This window comes from Tasmannia lanceolata, unplaced genomic scaffold, assembly GCF_043159265.1.
Source record: "Tasmannia lanceolata isolate RefF3 unplaced genomic scaffold, GAP_Taslan_0.1 ptg000005l, whole genome shotgun sequence".
Classification (NCBI taxonomy): Eukaryota; Viridiplantae; Streptophyta; class Magnoliopsida; order Canellales; family Winteraceae; genus Tasmannia; species Tasmannia lanceolata.
Genome location: NW_027518682.1, coordinates 5,184,667 through 5,203,061, shown reverse-complemented (window position 1 = coordinate 5,203,061; position 18,395 = coordinate 5,184,667). Strand labels below are relative to the sequence as shown.

The window sequence follows — 18,395 nt, the reverse complement described above, 5'->3', positions numbered from 1 at the left end:
ATCTAGATCACTGTTTAAAACCGCCGAGTCACTCATCGACTTGTTCGAGTCAACTGGGTTTGCTTTGGCCTAGTTTTTGTTCGTGTCCGAATTTTGCCCTACCGAGTCAGTCAATCAAAACTCCTTGGACTCCCCTGAGTCAATGAAAAAATAACCACATCAATCATCGACTTGCTGGAGTCAACTCTCTAATAGCTTGGTGCTGTTTTTGTCCGAGTCAGTTATTAAACACTGGAGATTCATGTGGTTGGATTCACATTGAGAAATGTGTTATGTGCATTTTCTTATGATGTATGTGGCGTGGGTTAGAATGTAGTTTTTATTTAGTTATGGCTGTAATTTTTATTTAGTTATGGGTTTTAGGTTAGTGGGCGTTGGTTGTTGCTTATGTGTCTTTTAAGTGGGAAATAGCTCATGGGTAACTACCTTTGTGTTTGTATTTAATTAGTTGTATTTTAATGAAATGGGAAGAGAAGAATTTTACAGCATCAAAGGAAACTTTGTTTAGGATAGTTATTGTTCCTCTCTAATTGAACCGTTAGGAGGTCTGGTTGCCTCGAATCAACCTTTCCCCTCTCTATTTCTCTCTTTTGTTTTGTTAGTTTGTGTTACGGCGGATTAGGCACTTAACAAAATGATAGCCGCACGCCCTTGTTTAATACGGTTGGATTCAATAATGTCAAAGCTGTTTGGATCAAAGGATATAAACAAGGCAAAAGGTGAGGCCCAATAAGTTCCTTTTAGGAAGGAGGTTAAAAATCTACAGCTTGGGATGGTGATGTCCCACATGAAAAATGCTTCATAACGTGGATTGGTGGTGGAATTTTCACTCAGATAATGTGTCCATAACATCTGCCACACATTGTTCATGAGTTGAAAAAATCAAAACAACTTTAATTTCAATCACAGTAATGTTGCATTTCCTGGGGGATTACAAGTTTTGATTTTTGAAAGCTTGTATTATTCAATTAGACCATGTTTGTTTTGGAACAATTGATTCTAAAAATCCAAAACAAACAAGGCCTTGGCATTTTTTGATCCATTAGCCCCTGTTTGGACTGCAAGAAAAAGTTTTTCTTTTCCAAAAATTTCAAGAAAATTTCCGCAATCCAAACAGGGCCTTATAAGACATCCTTGGCCGACTTTTATTAGTCATTGGGCATTCAATGTGGGCCCCAAGTAAACCAAATAGTAGAAAATTATTCCTTGAAAGCTGTAAAATTTTGGAAAGAAAACATCCAATGAAAAGTTATCCTAGAAAAAAAAAAAATTGGCTGGAAAAGTTTAGGAGAGAAGCTTTTCCAAAATTTCCTACTTGTTCATTGTTTGTTTAGGCATAAAAAAAAGAGTAAATTGAACCACCGCATTTCAAGTTCTATTCACAGGGGCCTTCAATTTATAATGACATCCCACTAAATAGGTCATAACCATATCATTTCCCTCTAAATTGTAGAAATGAAAAGAAACTAAGAAAAGTATTTCAGTAAGAAGTGTTTTTACTACAATCCAAACATGGCCTTAGGATTCCGCCTACATTAGTCTAAAACCAAGAGTTCAATATGTCTTCTACTTTCGGAGGAATGATAGATGCAAGGCAGTAAGGGTGCCCTCCTATTGAGAGTTGGAAAAGGGCCCTTGATGGGATCCACGTCATTAAGTGCAACTTACCCTCTGGCTCTTTATGCAAGGGCGCCCTTGCAACTATCATTCCTCCTACTCGAACATGTTCTAGACTTGTGATCACCAACTTTTTATTGGAAAAGGGCCCTCGATTGGATCCACGTCATTAAGTGCAACCTACCCTCTGGCTCTTTATGCAAGGGCGCCCTTGCATCTATCATTCCTCCTAATAGGGCCCTTGATTGGATCCATGTCATTAAGTGCAACTTACCCTCTGGCTCTTTATGCAAGGGCGCCCTTGCAACTATCATTCCTCCTACTCTGGACTTGTGATCACCAACTTTTTATTGGAAAATGGCCCTTGATTGGATCCACATCATTAAGTGCAACTTACCCTCTTGGCTCTTTATGCAAGGGCGCCCTTGCATATATCATTTCTCCTACTCGAACATGTTCCATCCAGTATTTTTTACAAAGTACAGTGGGGCCCGTTTCTTAGGATGATTCAAACTGTTTATTTGCTGGGCCACAACGTAAATAGGTTGTATTCCTTAAATCATCGCCATATGATGAGCTCTGATGATTTAAAGGTTTCCATAATCTTCAGTCCCCTCTACAAATTGAAGGGTTAGGATCGTCATTGGATGATGATTTCATGCTACAAACTTTGGCCCCAACAAATGAACGTTTTGGATCATCTGAGAAGTGGACCTCACTGTAATTTTAAAAAATACTGGACTTTACGGATGGGAGTGATTTTTTCACCTCGTTGTAGGATGGAAACACCTCCCTGTAACGTGAATCGTGGTCAGACTTTGACGCTTTCGACGTCAAATCATGTTAATAGAGGGGTGTATACATCCTACAGTGGGGGTGAAAAAATCATTTCCCTTACTGATTTAGGGCTTTAAAAACAGAGTGAAGAGGAAACAAACAGTCTTACATGCTCTGAAATTAGGGCATCGAGTAATCTGTCTCTGAAAGGAATCACTACAAATGGCGGAGAAGAAACGGAAGTTGAAAGGGGAAGAACACGCGGCGAGAAGGAAGAAGATTCCGAAAACCCTAACCCTAGGAAAGAAGAAAAAGAGGAAGAACAAGGACGAAGGTGGAAGGAAAAAGGGCCCTTTTTTGCCATCGGTTCTTCGCAAGGAGCTCGACCTCATAAACCCTAACCCTAGAAATAGTGACGATGAAATCGATTCCGACGAAGGAGAGAGAAATGATGTTTATGAGTACGACGAACCAATTGCGGAGGAGGAATCTAAGAAGAATCGGCGGTTTGATCCCGTTGATAATCTCGAGTACGAACTTGCAGACGATTTTAAGGTCAGTTTTTTCTTTTTTCTTCTTGTGCTTGGATCTCGTTGTTTGATGTTAGTTTTATGTTCTCTCTTTTTTCTTTGGCAAATTTTCATTGCAAATTTGTTTTTGGGGATGTTTTTTTTTATCTCCCTTTGTTTTAGTTTCTCTTTTTTTCTATTTTCCATTTCTTTTATCCAATTTTTGTAGAGTGAGTAGTTCTGTTATCAGCACTGGCAATTTGTTACGTGCCTAATCGGCAGTAACACAAATAAACAAAGAATAAGATAGAAGAAGAGGTGGAGAGAGGTTGATTTGAGGAAACCGGACCTCCTAACAGTTCAATTCAAGAGGATTCATAACTTTGGTTGCAAATTCTCCTCCTTTTCATTAAGATATAACTTCTTAAATACAAGCACAAAAGATTGTCACATCACTACCCTATTAACCCACTTGCATGACACATAAGTAACAACTAACACCCATAACTCTAAAATACATACCCACAAGTACAAAATAATTACAACCATAATTCTAAAATACATACCCACAAGTAACAACTAACTTGCACATATCACAATTCTGTTATGTTTTTTCTTCCTTCTTCATGAAATAGGAAACTGTTTTCTATTTTTTTTTTATTTAATAGAATTTCATGAATTGCATATCGGTGAATAGCTTCAAGAATTTGATGGGTTTTAATGTTTTTGTTGATTTCTCTTTTACTTGTGCTTGCAAAACATTACAGACGTTTTCTTCTCTTTTGTGTCAAATCGTCTTTTTTCATGAAGTCCACTTCACCTTCTGGTAGAGATAATTATGCGCATGCGATTTTTCACTGTGTAGGATGAGAATTTGCCGTCATCCGATGACGAAGGTTATGATGGTAAAGGGAATGATACGGGGGATTTTTCGGACCATTCAGAAGATGAAGTTGGAGAGGATGACAATGGAAGGCATGCAAGGATGCTACAAGGAATTATTGGAATGCCTGATGAAGTCTTTGAAGGTAAGGAGATGATTCTTTGATCGAATTTTTTCAAATAAATTATCACATTAATGACAAGATTTCATGTTTAGGCAAGAAGAGGAAGAAGGCTAGTTTATCGGGGACAGACCCAGAATCTGAATATAATCTTAAAGCACTTGATGGTGATGGTCGTATTAGTATTCAAGACCTCTTGGACCCGCTCCATGGGAAGCCCGGATATAGCAAGCTCAGGAAGAGGATGCATGAACTAGAGAAGCATTCCATGTCTATTCACGCTCCCCTTCCAAAGCCAGAACGGGAAAAGTTGGAAAGGAAAGCTGCTTATGAACAATCAAAGAAAGATATTACCAAGTGGGAGCCATTAGTCAAGAGGAACAGGGAGGCACCTACTATTTATTTTGATGAAGACACAGACTTGAGGTACTCCACTGTAGGTGCGATAGCGTCTGAATTTGAGCCGCGAACTGAGTTTGAGAAGAAGATTGCTTCGTTGGTTTCTGATTCCAAGGTCATGGAAGCACACAAGAATGATGGGGCGAGGCTACTCGAGCTTAACAAGGTATTGGGATTTAGTGTGTTTTTTTGCATGGAACCTAGAATTGCACCATATTTTGTCAATATTTGGACAAGATGAAGTTAATAGTGCATGCAACATAGATTTTAGTCATTTTACTATTAATCTTTTCCTTGTTTATTCTGGATCAGTGTGCTATTATGTTCTTTTCCCTTTTTAAGTTGATGAAAAGGTAAAGTATCTTGAAAGATCCTTAAGCCTCACAAGTTAACGATACAAAAAAGAAAAGAAAAAAGAGAAGCATTCCCAAGCAACTACCTAAGCCACACTGGGATAAGTCGCTAGATCCGTCAACTCTTGAAACCTATGAACCTCCGGTTTCCTCATTGCATCTTTCCACACAGCATCAGTTCTTCGGAAAGAGTCGCCATCGCTTTCTTTCCTTCCTTTCGGAGATTCCATTCCCTTCCAACAAAAGGATTCTTCTCTCTTTTTTCTGCCCTTTTTTGCATCCGTCATAGGTTCCAGTTGGCCTTTCAATGCAATCCAGTTTGGACCCATTTTCTTTTGGATCGACCGTGAGCAACCATGGGTTAGCTTGCCAGGTTACCACACAAGCCGTATTAAAGTTCGCCTTTTCTCATTTCTCAGATTTTTTCCGTGTGACAGCGCATATCATTAGGTATTCAATGTTGTTTAACAATTATATATCGATGTCTTGCTTATATGATAGTATCCAATTGTGTATTTGTGCTCAGCATTTCCCAATGTTTCATCTTTAAATTATATCATTTGTATATATTTCAATATGTTTCCATGATTTTAAAGGAGTTCCACCGAAATTTCCAACCGAAACCGAAATGTTACCATTTCCTTGGGAACCGAAACCGACACCGAAACAAATACTTAAAACCTTTCTCATGAGCTCCTTCATACTCACTGTTGTAGTTTTTCCTTTAGTGAGGTTTGCCATGGGTTGAAATATCCTTCATAATTTTTTTTATCTGCAGGCCTTATCTTGTGCTTATATGAATTATTTAATTGGTATTCCCTCCATGCTCATAGTTCAGGTGGGCTAAACGCCCTATGAGTGCCCCTCTCATGCCCTTCTTAGTATGTCGCGCTAGCCATATTATATTAGTAAGGGAGCTAGTGCCTTTGAAGCTCCTTCCCGTGGTCTGTTAGCTCTTGAAACCTCTGGTTTCCTCATTGCATCTTTCCACATAGCAGCAGTTCTTCAGAAAGAGTCGCTATAGCTCTCTTTCCTTCCTTTCGGAGATTCCATTCCCTTCCAACGAAAGAGATTTTCGTATCTTTATACGGTCCATATTTGCATCCGTCATATGTTCTGGTTGGCCTTTCAATGCAATCCAGCTGTTCTGGTTGGCCTTTCAATGCAATCCAGCTTGGATCCATTTTCTTTGGGATCGGTCCTGAGCAACCCTGGGTCAGCTTGCCAGGTTACCATAGCAGCCGTAGTGAAGTTCGCCTTTTCTCATTTCTCGAATTTTGAGTTTTCCATGTGACAGCCCATATCATTAGGTGGTCAATGTTGTTAAACTGTTATATATCGACGTCTTGCTTATATGATAGTTTCCAATTGTGTATTTGTGCTTATTCTAGCGTTTCCTGAAGTTTCATCTTGAAATTCCAACCGAAACTGATACGTTTCCATTTCCATGGGAACCGAAACTGATACCGAAGCAGATATTTAAAACCTTGCGTCTGAGCTCTTCATACTTACTGTTGTAGTTTTCTTTTGTAAGCTTTGCCATGGGTTGAAATATCCTGCATAAATATTTTTCTCTGCAGGCTTTATCTTGTGGACCTTATATGGATTATTTAATTGATATTCCTTCCATGCTCGTAGTTCAGGTGTTCTCGGAACATTTTTCCAGCATATTTCTTTCACTAAGTTGTGATGATTTAGCAGATTTCTGTTGAAGATGTGAGGGATCGCCAGAATCGCCTTGCTAAAATGCGTAGCCTTCTTTTCCGTCATGAAATGAAGGCAAAACACATTAAGAAGATTAAATCTAAGACGTACCATCGCATGCTGAAAAAGGATAGGATGAAAGCAGCATCAGCTGAAATGCAAATGGACTCTGAAGCTGCCAAGGAATATGCCTTGAAGCAGGAATTCAGGCGGGCCGAGGTACTTGACGCCTCATTTTTATTCACTGTTTGTGGCTGTCTGATACCCGAAGTGCCATTAGGAATTAATTTCTAAATTGGTTTGTTTTTTAATTTAAAATAGGAGCGTATGACACTGAAGCACAAAAACAGCTCCAAATGGGCGAAACGCATCTTAAAGCGTGGATTGAAAACACAAGATGAAGGCACTCGAGCCGCTATCACTGAACAACTCCATCAACATTCACTTTTGACAAGGAAAATGAATTCTATGAAGGACACTAGTAGCAGTGACGACAGTAGTGATGGAGATGATGAGGTTTCAGGTAGCTCAGAGGGTGAAGAAGCATCAAAGATCCTAAAAAAAGCAAAAGAAAAGATACTCAAAGTCGTAGAAGAGGAGGATGAGATACCTAAATCAGGAGTCCTTGCCTTGCCTTTCATGGTAACCTTTTGTATTCTTGTGACGCAAGTTTATCATGCCATACGATTTCTTATTCTGGGACGGACGATATTTGTCTTTTTATTTCCTTTTTCCTCACTACTTGACTAGCCCCTATTTTCAAATAATTTATTTTTTTTTTTCAAAAAAAAAAAACCCTATTTGGCCAGCCCCTTTGATAGGTTATGTATGCCCCAAGCAATCCACTCTGCATTTTGATCCTTATTGCAGATTGATCTGGCGAAGTTTGGGCGAGTTGTGATATTCAGTTGTTCCTCACTGAATTGGAGTTCATGTGCATGTTGGCTTTGCAACTAATATTTTTATTGATGGGGATTGGCATGTTTTATATTTCCCTCATGGCTGGATAGCTATTGACCATTTAAATTTCCTGACTAATCACAATCATACTCTCACAAAGTCACAAGCACGATTTTGAAAATCTTACGATTTACGATTCAATTCTTAGGATTCAAATCAAATTTTATGGATTTCGATCTGAATTCCATGATTGAATCTAAGTTTGAATCTTGTCTTTCCTCCCTTATCACATCCATCTGCCTCTTTGTTCGAGCTTCCATTGGATCTCGTCCTTGTCTTGGTATTGTTTCTTGTATTTAATATCTAGTAGTACTTTACTGTTGACTTTGCCGATTTTGCTTATTCTTAGGTCCGCGGATTGAAAAAGAGGAAGGAGGCAGCTTATGAAGAAGCTCAGCTTGCTCTTCAAGAGTATGATTCATCATTGAGGCAGCTGGAGGATACGGATGAAGTGGAAAGTCCAAAATTGGGCACCTCAAGTGGTAGACGGGTGTTTGGGGCTGGAAAAAAACTTAATCAGGAAGTCAGTAATGGGGTCAAACCAGATAATATTGATAGGGACAATGAAAGTGAAGATGATTTTGAGGCCAAAGAAAATGTTGATTTGGAGCAGGGAGATGATGTTTTATTGCGGGAGGAGATCCGAGTTGATCCTGGCCCACTTCTTGAAGAATCTGGCATTGGTCAGGAAGCTGTATTTAAGGTATATAGAATTCGGAATTCTCTTCTCTTTTTTTCTGCCCACTTCTCTCTTTATTCAGTATGCTATAACATTGTTGGGATTTATTTATTTATTTTGCCTCTTAGAGTTTCAATGATATTATTCGAGATCATGGGCCAAAGACTACATATGAAGTTGCAATTATCGCATCCGATTCCCGTAGAAAGGTTAGAATGATTTCCACCTCTGCCTTTTAAGCAAATTAACTGTTTTCAGTTTAACATTTTGTAATTATTGTGAGCAGATAAGAAGTGAAAATGGGGGAAACAAAAGGAGAAAATCTTCATTTGTAGAGGAAGCTTCATCCCCACAGGACCTCAAGGTGTGTGTGTGGTTGGGGTTAAATTTTTCCACCTTTATTTATTTGTCTGCGAACCTTATTTGTTTGTTTTCAAAAGTTGAAGGGAGCACATCAAGATAGTGATACCGACAGTGAAGAAGAGATGGTGGATGGGATTTTGTCTTCTGGTGCAATTTTAGATTATGAACTTCCATCTCAAGCAGACCTTATACAGCATGCATTTGCTGGTGATGATGTGGAGGGAGAGTTTGAGAAGGATAAATTGGAAATTCTGAACGAGGAGGTTCCTGAACCTGAAAAGCCGGTTTTGCTTCCAGGTTGGGGTCAATGGACCCATGTCCAACAGAAGAAAGGTTTGCCATCTTGGATTGTAAAAGAGCATGAAGATGCTAAAAAGAAGAGAGAAGAGGCTCTTAAAAAAAGGAAGGATGCACGTCTTAAGCATGTCATTATCTCTGAGAAGAATGACAAAAAGGTCAGTGGCCCTCGGTCTTCCCAATTTATCCTTACGATTGTCTTTTTCAGATTTAAATATAAAGTTTATAAGCCTGTTGAATGGTCAGCTATTTGGGCAGTGGGGGAGGATTGTTGTTGGTTTGTTTAATTGCCTTGGAGTCCCAGTCTGTGTATGTGATTTTGACGTTAAACTGATTTCATCCCCGGTTTGTTTAATTGCCTTGGAGTCCCAGTCCGTGTATGTGATTTTGACGTTAAAGGAAACTGATTTCATCCCCGTTTTTTTATATTCTCAGCAAGCTCATTGGCTGCATATGGTCTCTTCTTCCAAATTGTATCTATGCAATTAATTGCATTGCTTCAGGTTGTCTGTATCCATGCTTTTGTTAAAAAAAAGCATACACCATGTTTTGAATTGCCACGGCGTCGAAATCTTGTAGATGAAATTACCATTTGCTATTATGTGGTTGCCAAAAGTCATCATAAAGGCAATTCATATCTATGTTACATGTTTCGATTTTGTTTGGATGAATGATATGCATGTCTCTTCATTGCAAACTTGATCGAAGCTATTCTTGGTTTTGCATGTGCTGTCATGTAAAAGACCACGATTGTCCATGCCTGTAAATCTGCACAAACAGTATCCGTTTCTCCATTGTAAAGATGATTAAATCTAAGCGTTTCACATTCTACATAAACCATAGGCTACTATTCTATTAGCATGTCATATCTTTTGTAACCAAGATTGTGTGTTTCTCTAAACGAGCACAAATGCAGTTCACTTGCCTTGCATAAACACACACAGTAAAGCCCTGTTCGGTTAAGATTATGAAAACTGATTGTTTGTGCTAAACTGATTACGGGACTCAAATTTAAATGTAATTTTTAGTCCAATAATCAGTTTGGCACTCACAATCATTTGACATAATCTTAACGAACAGGACCTAACTGATAGTACTTGCCGGGCAATCCTTTTTATCTCTGAACCCAGCTTCCTTCTTTGAAGTTGGAGCCATTGCAACACCTTTCAGAAAATACCTTGGCAACTGGGTTGATCAAATAATTCATTATCTTGTTTCGATTGTGCTGCTTTTCTTTCCCCTTATGAAATTATTTAGTTATTGGTAATTTAGCTTGTTTGAAAAGACTATTGTTTGCATTTGGCAGGCTGAAAAACTTCTAACAAAGACATTGCCCTTCCCATTCACGTCCAAGGAAGTTTTTGAGCAGAGCATCCGGATGCCTATTGGACCCGAGTACAACCCAGCTACATCTGTTGGAGCGCTTAACCGGCCGCAAGTAAGTGCTAATAGACTTTACTGGTCAACGATTGAAGCCCTTATTAATCCATAAAAAAAGTCAAATTTGTTGAATGTTTACAAAAAAAGTGGTCAAAATTAACGTAAAAAGTACTCTTATGTTGCCAAATGGAAATGAAAAAAAATAAAGTGATTACTTGTATGGTTAATCAAGTGAGTTTATGAAAGAAAAAGTGAGTTTATGAAATATCATGACAATTTTGAAATACCAGTGTTGCCTTTAATAAATGATGACCCCATTTCTTCACTCAAAATAACCTGCATCCCCATGTTTTGCTTTCTTAAACAACCAGCACTATGTTATTTGCTTTCTCAATCAATTTCTACTACTCTTATCGAAACAAGAAAGAAGCACGGGAGAAGTAAATTCTGAAAAATTTAGCATATGTGAAATGGTTTCAAGTTTTTATGGATCAGATCAATTTTCATCGCTCATACTACTGTTTGCTATTCAGGTGGTGAAGAAGGCTGGTGTCATCATAAAACCGATTAAGTTTGAAGAGGTGAATCCTCATGACAAATTAGGGGAACCTAGTGGGAGCAGGCATGCACCAAAGACGAAGAAGGATAAAAGTAATGGAGGGAAAAGCATCAAGAAGATGACGAAGAAAAAGAAAAGTTAATTAACATGCACCTTTTCCACACTGGAGGAGTTTGTAGGTTTTGTTCTTACTGAGTTCACATTTGCGTTGCGGTGTAGAAAGGAATGCAGAGTCATATTTATGCCGACCTGGTTTGCCAGGAAAGGGAAAAAAATTGATGTATACCCATTTTGTATTCTCAGAACTGTTCTATATCAACAAGTGTAGAACAGTTGAGATAATGAGTAAGCCAAGCCTGGCTAAGTTTCTGTATGCGTTTTGGTATGGTTAGATCTGCTAATAAACAGTTTATCTTCATAATCAAAACCCTCTTTGTTTTCTGATTTGCAGCAGAGTTTAGCCTGGAAGGGAAGCTGGCAGTAATCGTTAAGATTTAAGAACTAGGAATCTAGGATTAGGTTTGTTTTTGTTTTTTTTGCAGTGGGTCAAACCAGCCTGATTTCGAAAATCGGATTAGACAGGTTGGCAAGATTTAGAGGAAGGCTGGGTTAGAGCTGACCCTCGTTAACACGGGGCTCATGTTGGGTCGGGTTAGGGTTGAGGTATTTCTACCTTGGGTCGGGCATCAATTTCCATTTGAATATCTTTGTAGAGGAGGATAGAAAACTCATTTGTCATGGAGAAGAGAATTGTTATACCTTCCTTTTCCAATATTTCAAGCCCTTTTGTTTGCTTTTTCTAAAGATGATTGCATTTTAAAGCCTCTTGAACTTCATTTTCATGGAAAGACAAACAAAAAGGGGTGGAAGCATTATGAAGGAGGGTGGAAAGAATATTCCGGGAAAAAAAAAATCACGGTTGTCAAACATGGCCGAAATGTATGCCCAACTTCAGACCTAATGAAGAGAATTTACACCCTTTTTACAAGCATATCTCGTCCAAATCCTTCCTTTGCCAATTTCACTCGTCATTAGCATGAAATTGAGGCTCATATGTTTAAAGAGCGGAAGTAATAGTGTTACATTGGAAAGAGTTTAAAAACATAACAAATTCCTTTTGCCCTACGCCATAAAAACCAGAGTCCAACTATGTGAATAATAATCATTCTGTCTAAGTCGACGCTTCATTCCCAATAGGGCTGCAACTCGGGTCGGGCGGGTCGGGTTTTGGAGAACCCAACCCTACCCGAGAAATATCTCGGGTTGGGTAGGGTTTTTTTTTCGGAAAACCCACAATTCCCAAACCCGGCCCTACCCATGATAAATCTCAGGTCGGATCGGGTTTTTTCACGTTGACGCAATTTTTTAAGGAAAACTCTTGTTTGGCAAGGCAACTCAACTCATAGAAGCAGAAATTACACTCACATTACACTTGAATCAAACAATGATGTAATTACACTTACATTACACTTAAATCAAACAATGCTATAATCAAACAATGCTGTAATTACAATCAAAAAATGTTGAATCAAACACTTGAATCAACTCAACTCATAGAAGCGGAAATTACACTCACATACTATAACAGTGCGTGCGTGGGTTTTCACTCTTAACTTTTAACTAATAATAGAAAAACAAAATACATACTATAACTTATGTAACTCGGGTCGGGCCCCTTCAAACCTGGCTCAACCCAAGATTCATACAGGCTTTTGGATGCTCAACCCGGCTCGACTCGAAACCTGAGAAACCTGAACCCAACCCAGGCTATTTTTGGGTCGGGTCGATGCGGGTTAGGTAAAACCCGGCTCGAGTTGCAGCCCTAATTCCCAACAACATTTTACTCACTGAATTTAAATATTGTAGTTCTCATGATCAATAGAAATAACAATACTTTAAATATAACTTACTTAAGAGAACATAACATGATTATCGCTTAACAAACACATCTAATAAACCATTCAAAAAAAAAAGGCAGCCCAGTGCACGAGGATCCGGCCATTGTGGGGTCTGGGGAGGGCTAGATGTACGCAGCCTTACCTCAGCTTAATAAGCACATCTAAGAAACCACTAAAAAAAAAAACGAACACATCGAAGAACAACATTAGGAAGAATAACAATCACATCTTTAATGTCTAAGAAATGATGGACGGATTGGATCAATTCATATCCAATTGTATTCCCGAGTCGTAGACATCTCCCGCTTTCCAATCCTGTGGTATGAAATTGGTGGGCACCACCCACGTTTCGTCTCCATCTTCGCCGTTGCTTAGTAGCATCCTTATCGAGAGGGGTCCACTTGGTGGCATGACCGATGCCCATACCGCTCCATAGCTCCGATCCAACAGCCTGCATTTCAGATTTCGGGTCTGCACAGATAGAAAGGGCAATTTTGTCATTACAAAAAAGGTCAATTTCATCCAATTAAGATATTACCTTTGAAATCCATAACTCTCTCATTCTACTTCTAAAAGAGTCTCCTATGAAGCCCGCCAGTTTTTTCTCTCTCTTATTTTTGCATTATACAGTAATCGTACGAGTCAACTCGGTTGAACAAAAAAACGAAACAAGGTTAAAATGACAGATACCTCGCATAGCTGCACGGCAATAACGTCCTTCTTGCCTTGCTGATACCATATGAGAAAGGCCAAGTAGTTAGGATACTTGCTGGCTTCATCAATCTTGAACATTATGTTTTTACTTGGGAAGCTACAAGAAACACTGCAATTGTACTGCCATTTTCAGATTAGCGACTAAATAAAACTAAACCGAGTTGAGTTGAGTTAACTGAGTTGAGTTAACTCAACCAAGTTGCCCCTAGTGCTTGGTACCATGGTTTTAAATTTCGACCGAAATCCAAAATTTCGGTGGAAACCGACACCGAAATGACATAAACCCGAAATGGTATTTTGGAATTTCGGTCGAAATTTCAATTTTTTCGAAATTTCACCAAAAAAACCTGTTTTTTCTTTAATTAATTTAATATTTTACCGAAATTTCGACAGAAATTACAGAAATTTCCGTAATTTCGTCTGAAATTTTATATTGAATAAAATACTCTTTTCCTGGTTTTGCCGGATTTCGGTCGAAATTTCGATTTTCATGGGTCCGAAACCCGTACCGAAACCGAAATTTAAAACCTTGCTTGGTACAATAAATTTACATATAGTCTCTACATATTATATTTTTTCCCCATCAGGTCGCACATAGTGGGATCAAATCATAATAAGGAGGAATGATGGGCTGAAGGGGGCCTCTGCGAAAAACCATGGTTTTAAGGGCGCCTCCATTTGTCCATTTCAAGAAAGTGCACACGGAAAAATTGGAAATGGCAGTGACAACCATGGTTTTAAGTTTCGGTTTCAGCTAAAATTTTGGACTTATCCGAAACTGAAATTTCCGGTGAAATTTAAATCCCGGATTTTTTGGGACGAAATTTCGATCAAAGTTACCAAAATTTCGGTAATTTCGTCTGAAATTTCGATAAATTTTGGGATTTTCTGTTTGGGTCGAAATTTAAAACCATGACTGCCAACTATAAAATCAAAGCAGCAATAAATGCATTTCTTGACAATGACCACTATTTTGGGGTCACTAGTTAGGTACTATGATAACTGTCACAGCCCATCATCATTAGGGTATGACTAACCTACAGCAATGTGGCTTAAAACAACGTGGCATTTGTGTGTATGTACATATGTATGTATTTTGACGTATGCGTGTATGTATGTGTGTGTATATACACTTCTCTTTTAATAGTGAAGATCTTGCTTAGTACCTACCGTCTGTACTCAATGCCCACCACACCGAGGACTAGTAAAGATGGCGCTAAATACATGGTCCGAGCCATCTTGGCGAAGGCATGGCGGCTCAGTATAAAGTCAGTATTATCGCTCGCACCATGATCGGTGACCACCACGGTCACTCCTTTGTTGGAGCAGTAGTTACTGTTGGTGCATCTCACCTAGCGAACCAAAACCATGCAAATACACAAAACACAATCAAAATGTACTAAAGCAGAGTTAAGTGATCATGGAAGTTAGATTGAATCATCAGCATGTTTTTTTGTGATTTGTGTCACTTGATCATCACCTGATAACATGCTCCACATCCTACACCGTCCCTATAGAGATCAGATGTGGCCGTTACATCCCCACTGTTGAGTTTTGCTCCGAATGCCCGGAACCCACATGCCCCCGCTGCAATTCAATCAAACAGAATGTTGGCTTAGCTCACATTAGAGATCATTAGAGAAACAAAGTCAGTAATTATAACTAATTTATCCATGGTCACTAACTCTCCGTTCCAGCCTTGTCGGAATTCGGGTAATAAGCCGCTCTTGATTGGATGAAGCAGTCACTACATGTCGCGGCTCTTGCTGGATCTTGCTTTAGAAGCATAGAGATTAGGAGAATGATAGGAAATTTAAGAGAGGGTGCCATGAAAGTAAAAAACAGAAGAAAGAGAGCAAAGACGAGAAAGTTTTGATGGAAGTGGAGCTCCTACTTGGGACTATTTATAGTGAAATGAGAACTAACCTTTTTCCCAATGGTAAAAGATTTCAAATATAGTAAATGACCACCTCAAATTTCCAATATTTTAAATGACTCCCTTATATTTCTGTCCATTTTACAAAATATATGCAGAGCTGCTGTTAAATTTCTAACTGATCCTGACGTCACCTGCATTTGGCCAACTAATAGGCACTTGTGAAGTTGAAAAGGCCATAATGCACTGTCTTTTAAGCTTAAATAGTTCCTCTATTGTAATTTCTTTCACCCACATGTAACATATATTAGTGCTTAAAAACGGAAAGCAAATGAGAGAGAGGTTACTGAATTTCCAGAGGAACAGGTTCTCCAATAAATAATAAATTTTCTTGGAAAGAAAATGAATATATAATATTAATAAATAGATATCGCACAATGATTTTTTCACCCCCTTTCCTAGCTCCACTAGTAGTATTTTTCCGGAATATGAAGTTGATTTTGGAAACGAGATCAAAATGGTGCGCCCGCGCGCCTGTGTGTGTGTGTGTGTGTGTGAGAGAGAGAGAGAGAGAGCATGGTACCTAAACATGGGAGACTAAGGTAATAACTTCCTTAATAAAATGGAGTTCGGTGTTGTGTAACTTAGAATCATTGCTTGGGAACTCAAACTCAGAATGATCCCATTAGTTGAGGCAACAGGACTCCACAAAATGATATGGGTGCCAGTCGCCAATGAGAGCCCACCAACCATATAAATTACATCCTTACTAATCCATGTAAGGGTTCACCGAATTAGGTACCATGAATTGTTTTCATAATAATTAAATTAGTTTCTCCAAGTGGTGAGAGATGGGTAGTGGGGGTGGGAGAAGGAGAGACTTGAGAGGGCACGGACTAGTAGAGGGTGAGAAGTGGCTAAGCAACACAAGGAAAATGTCCATGATATTTTGGGTAGATTTTTTTGTTTCCTTGTTTTTAAGCTTTTCTTACCCTCTCCCCACTCAGTCCCTCTCCTAGCTATCTCTCTCCTAGCCTCTATTACCATTGGGTCAGGTCAGCTAATATTCTACGAAAAAAAAAATCATAGTAGCCAAACGTGCCCTAAGTGTATAGGCGTGCAAACAAGGAGTAAGGCATACTCATAATTAATAATGAGCACTTTATAATATTCACTAGGTCTATCTAAAAGACAATTAAAGTACTAGAATCTGTTTTTCTATGCATCTAGTTTGGTATAATCATATTGGCCACATGCAAGAACCCTTAAGCAGGTTGTTTTTTTTGTTTTGTTTTGGTAACTAATCCTAGTTTAATATTTAGTTTAGTGATTGCAATTATTACGTGGGTAAGTTCCCCACTTTGGTTTAATGAGTAAAGTTGATCAGGGAATTTTGAGGATGCCCTAAGTTTTATTCAAGCCAAATGATGAAAGCAGGCCTTCCTATGTAACTTATATTCAGAGAAAGGTACAGACTAGGGCTGCAACTCGAGCCGGGTTTTACCCGACCCGCATCGACCCGATCCGAAAATAGCCTGGGTTGGGTTCAGGTTTCATGGGTTTCGGGTCGAGCCGGGTTGAGCATTCAAAAGCCCGCATGAATCTCGGGTCGAGCCGGGTTTGAAGGGGCCCGACCCTACCCGACCCGAGTTACATAAGTTATAGTATGTACATTTTTTTCTATTGTTAGTTAAAAGTTAAAAGTAAAAACCCACGCACCCACTGTTACTGTATGTGAGTGTAATTTCTGCTTCTATGAGTTGAGTTGATTCAAGTGTTTGATTCAACATTGTTTGATTGTAATTACAACATTGTTTGATTACAGCATTGTTTGATTCAAGTGTGATGTGAGTGTAATTACATCATTGTTTGATTCAAGTGTAATGTGAGTGTAATTTCTGCTTCTATGAGTTGAGTTGCCTTGCCAAACAAGAATTTTCCTTAAAAAATTGCGTCAACGTGAAAAAACCCGACCCGACCCGAACCGACCCGAGATTTATCATGGATAGGGCCGGGTTTGGGAATCATGGGTTTTCCGAAAAAAATCCCAACCCGACCCGACCCGAGATATTTCTCGGGTAGGGTTGGGTTCTCCAAAACCCGACCCGCCCGACCCGAGTTGCAGCCCTAGTACAGACACTGGGAAGGCCTTTTCCCTTGCCCGTTTCATATTTTTGTCATGAGATTAAGGGCCTTGTGGGAAAAACTAAAACCTAGGACGACATAATCTGTTAGAATTCATGATAGGCATAACTAAGGCCTATTGACTCAGGTCAGATAAGTGAGGCAGTGATACTCACTGTTCTCTACAACAAAAATGCATAAGAATTCCGTGAGGAACATCCAGCCCCATTGCAAAGATGAGAATGAAGGGGAGTAGAGAAAGATCTCTCCCGTCAAAATTTCAATGATAGAGAGGTATATCCACTGCATGGTCCATTTCATAGGAGTACTTATGACTAGGGCTGCAACTCGAGCCGGGTTTTACCCGACCCGCATCGACCCGACCCGAAAATAGCCTGGGTTGGATTCAGGTTTCATGGGTTTCAGGTCGAGCCGGGTTGAGCATTCAAAAGCCCGCATGAATCTCGGGTCGAGCCGGGTTTGAAGGGGCCTGACCCGACCCGACCCGAGTTACATAAGTTATAGTATGTACATTTTTTTCTATTGTTAGTTAAAAGTTAAAAGTGACAACCCACGCACTCACTGTTATTGTATGTGAGTGTAATTTCTGCTTCTATGAGTTGAGTTGATTCAAGTGTTTGATTCAGCATTGTTTGAATGTAATTACAACATTGTTTGATTACGACATTGTTTGATTCAAGTGTAATGTGAGTGTAATTACATCATTGTTTGATTCAAGTGTAATGTGAGTGTAATTTCTGCTTCTATGAGTTGAGTTGCCTTGCCAAACAAGAATTTTTCTTAAAAAATTGCGTTAACGTGAAAAAACCCGACCCGACCCGAGATTTATCATGGGTAGGGCCGGGTTTTGGAATCGTGGGTTTTCCGAAAAAAAACCCGACCCGAGATATTTCTCGGGTAGGGTTGGGTTCTCCAAAACCCGACCCGCCAGACCCGAGTTGCAGCCCTACTTATGACAAATGAATGTTTTTTCATCGAAACATAAAAATTGGGAAAAAAAATACGAGCCTATGTGGTTGCCCTCTCACACAACATATGCTCTGTGAAATGCCTTCTGCGATGGACGCTAGCAAATCCCTAGAATTAAATAAGAAAAATCTTAGGAAAGGAAAAGAAAATGTTTTCTCCTGAAAGGAAAATAAAATGTTTCCCGGGAATCTG

At 39.2% G+C, this 18,395-nt stretch overlaps 2 protein-coding genes across 3 annotated transcripts; one reads left to right on the top strand and one right to left on the bottom strand.

Annotated features, from left to right (window-relative positions):
• Positions 1 to 2,548: 2,548 nt before the first annotated feature.
• Positions 2,549 to 11,045, top strand: LOC143877200 (U3 ribonucleoprotein (Utp) family protein). Of its 2 annotated transcripts, none has more exons than XM_077379105.1 (11): positions 2,549 to 2,949; positions 3,769 to 3,931; positions 4,003 to 4,472; positions 6,361 to 6,582; positions 6,685 to 7,005; positions 7,673 to 8,026; positions 8,131 to 8,211; positions 8,289 to 8,366; positions 8,449 to 8,820; positions 9,969 to 10,100; positions 10,576 to 11,045. In XM_077379105.1, the coding sequence occupies exons 1-11, from the start codon at positions 2,617 to 2,619 to the stop codon at positions 10,741 to 10,743; spliced, it is 2,694 nt and encodes an 897-aa protein (XP_077235220.1). In that variant the 5' UTR covers positions 2,549 to 2,616; the 3' UTR covers positions 10,744 to 11,045. The 2 variants fall into 2 exon arrangements, with proteins under 2 accessions (XP_077235220.1, XP_077235219.1); XM_077379104.1 differs by having other exon boundaries at positions 2,550 to 2,949; positions 8,443 to 8,820.
• Positions 11,046 to 12,484: 1,439 nt separating this feature from the next.
• LOC143876506 (expansin-like B1) lies at positions 12,485 to 15,071 on the bottom strand. Its single transcript, XM_077378209.1, has 5 exons — positions 14,899 to 15,071; positions 14,694 to 14,800; positions 14,384 to 14,565; positions 13,190 to 13,322; positions 12,485 to 12,970 (listed from the first exon to the last, which is right to left on the bottom strand). The coding sequence occupies exons 1-5, from the start codon at positions 15,041 to 15,043 to the stop codon at positions 12,761 to 12,763; spliced, it is 777 nt and encodes a 258-aa protein (XP_077234324.1). The 5' UTR covers positions 15,044 to 15,071; the 3' UTR covers positions 12,485 to 12,760.
• Positions 15,072 to 18,395: the final 3,324 nt, after the last annotated feature.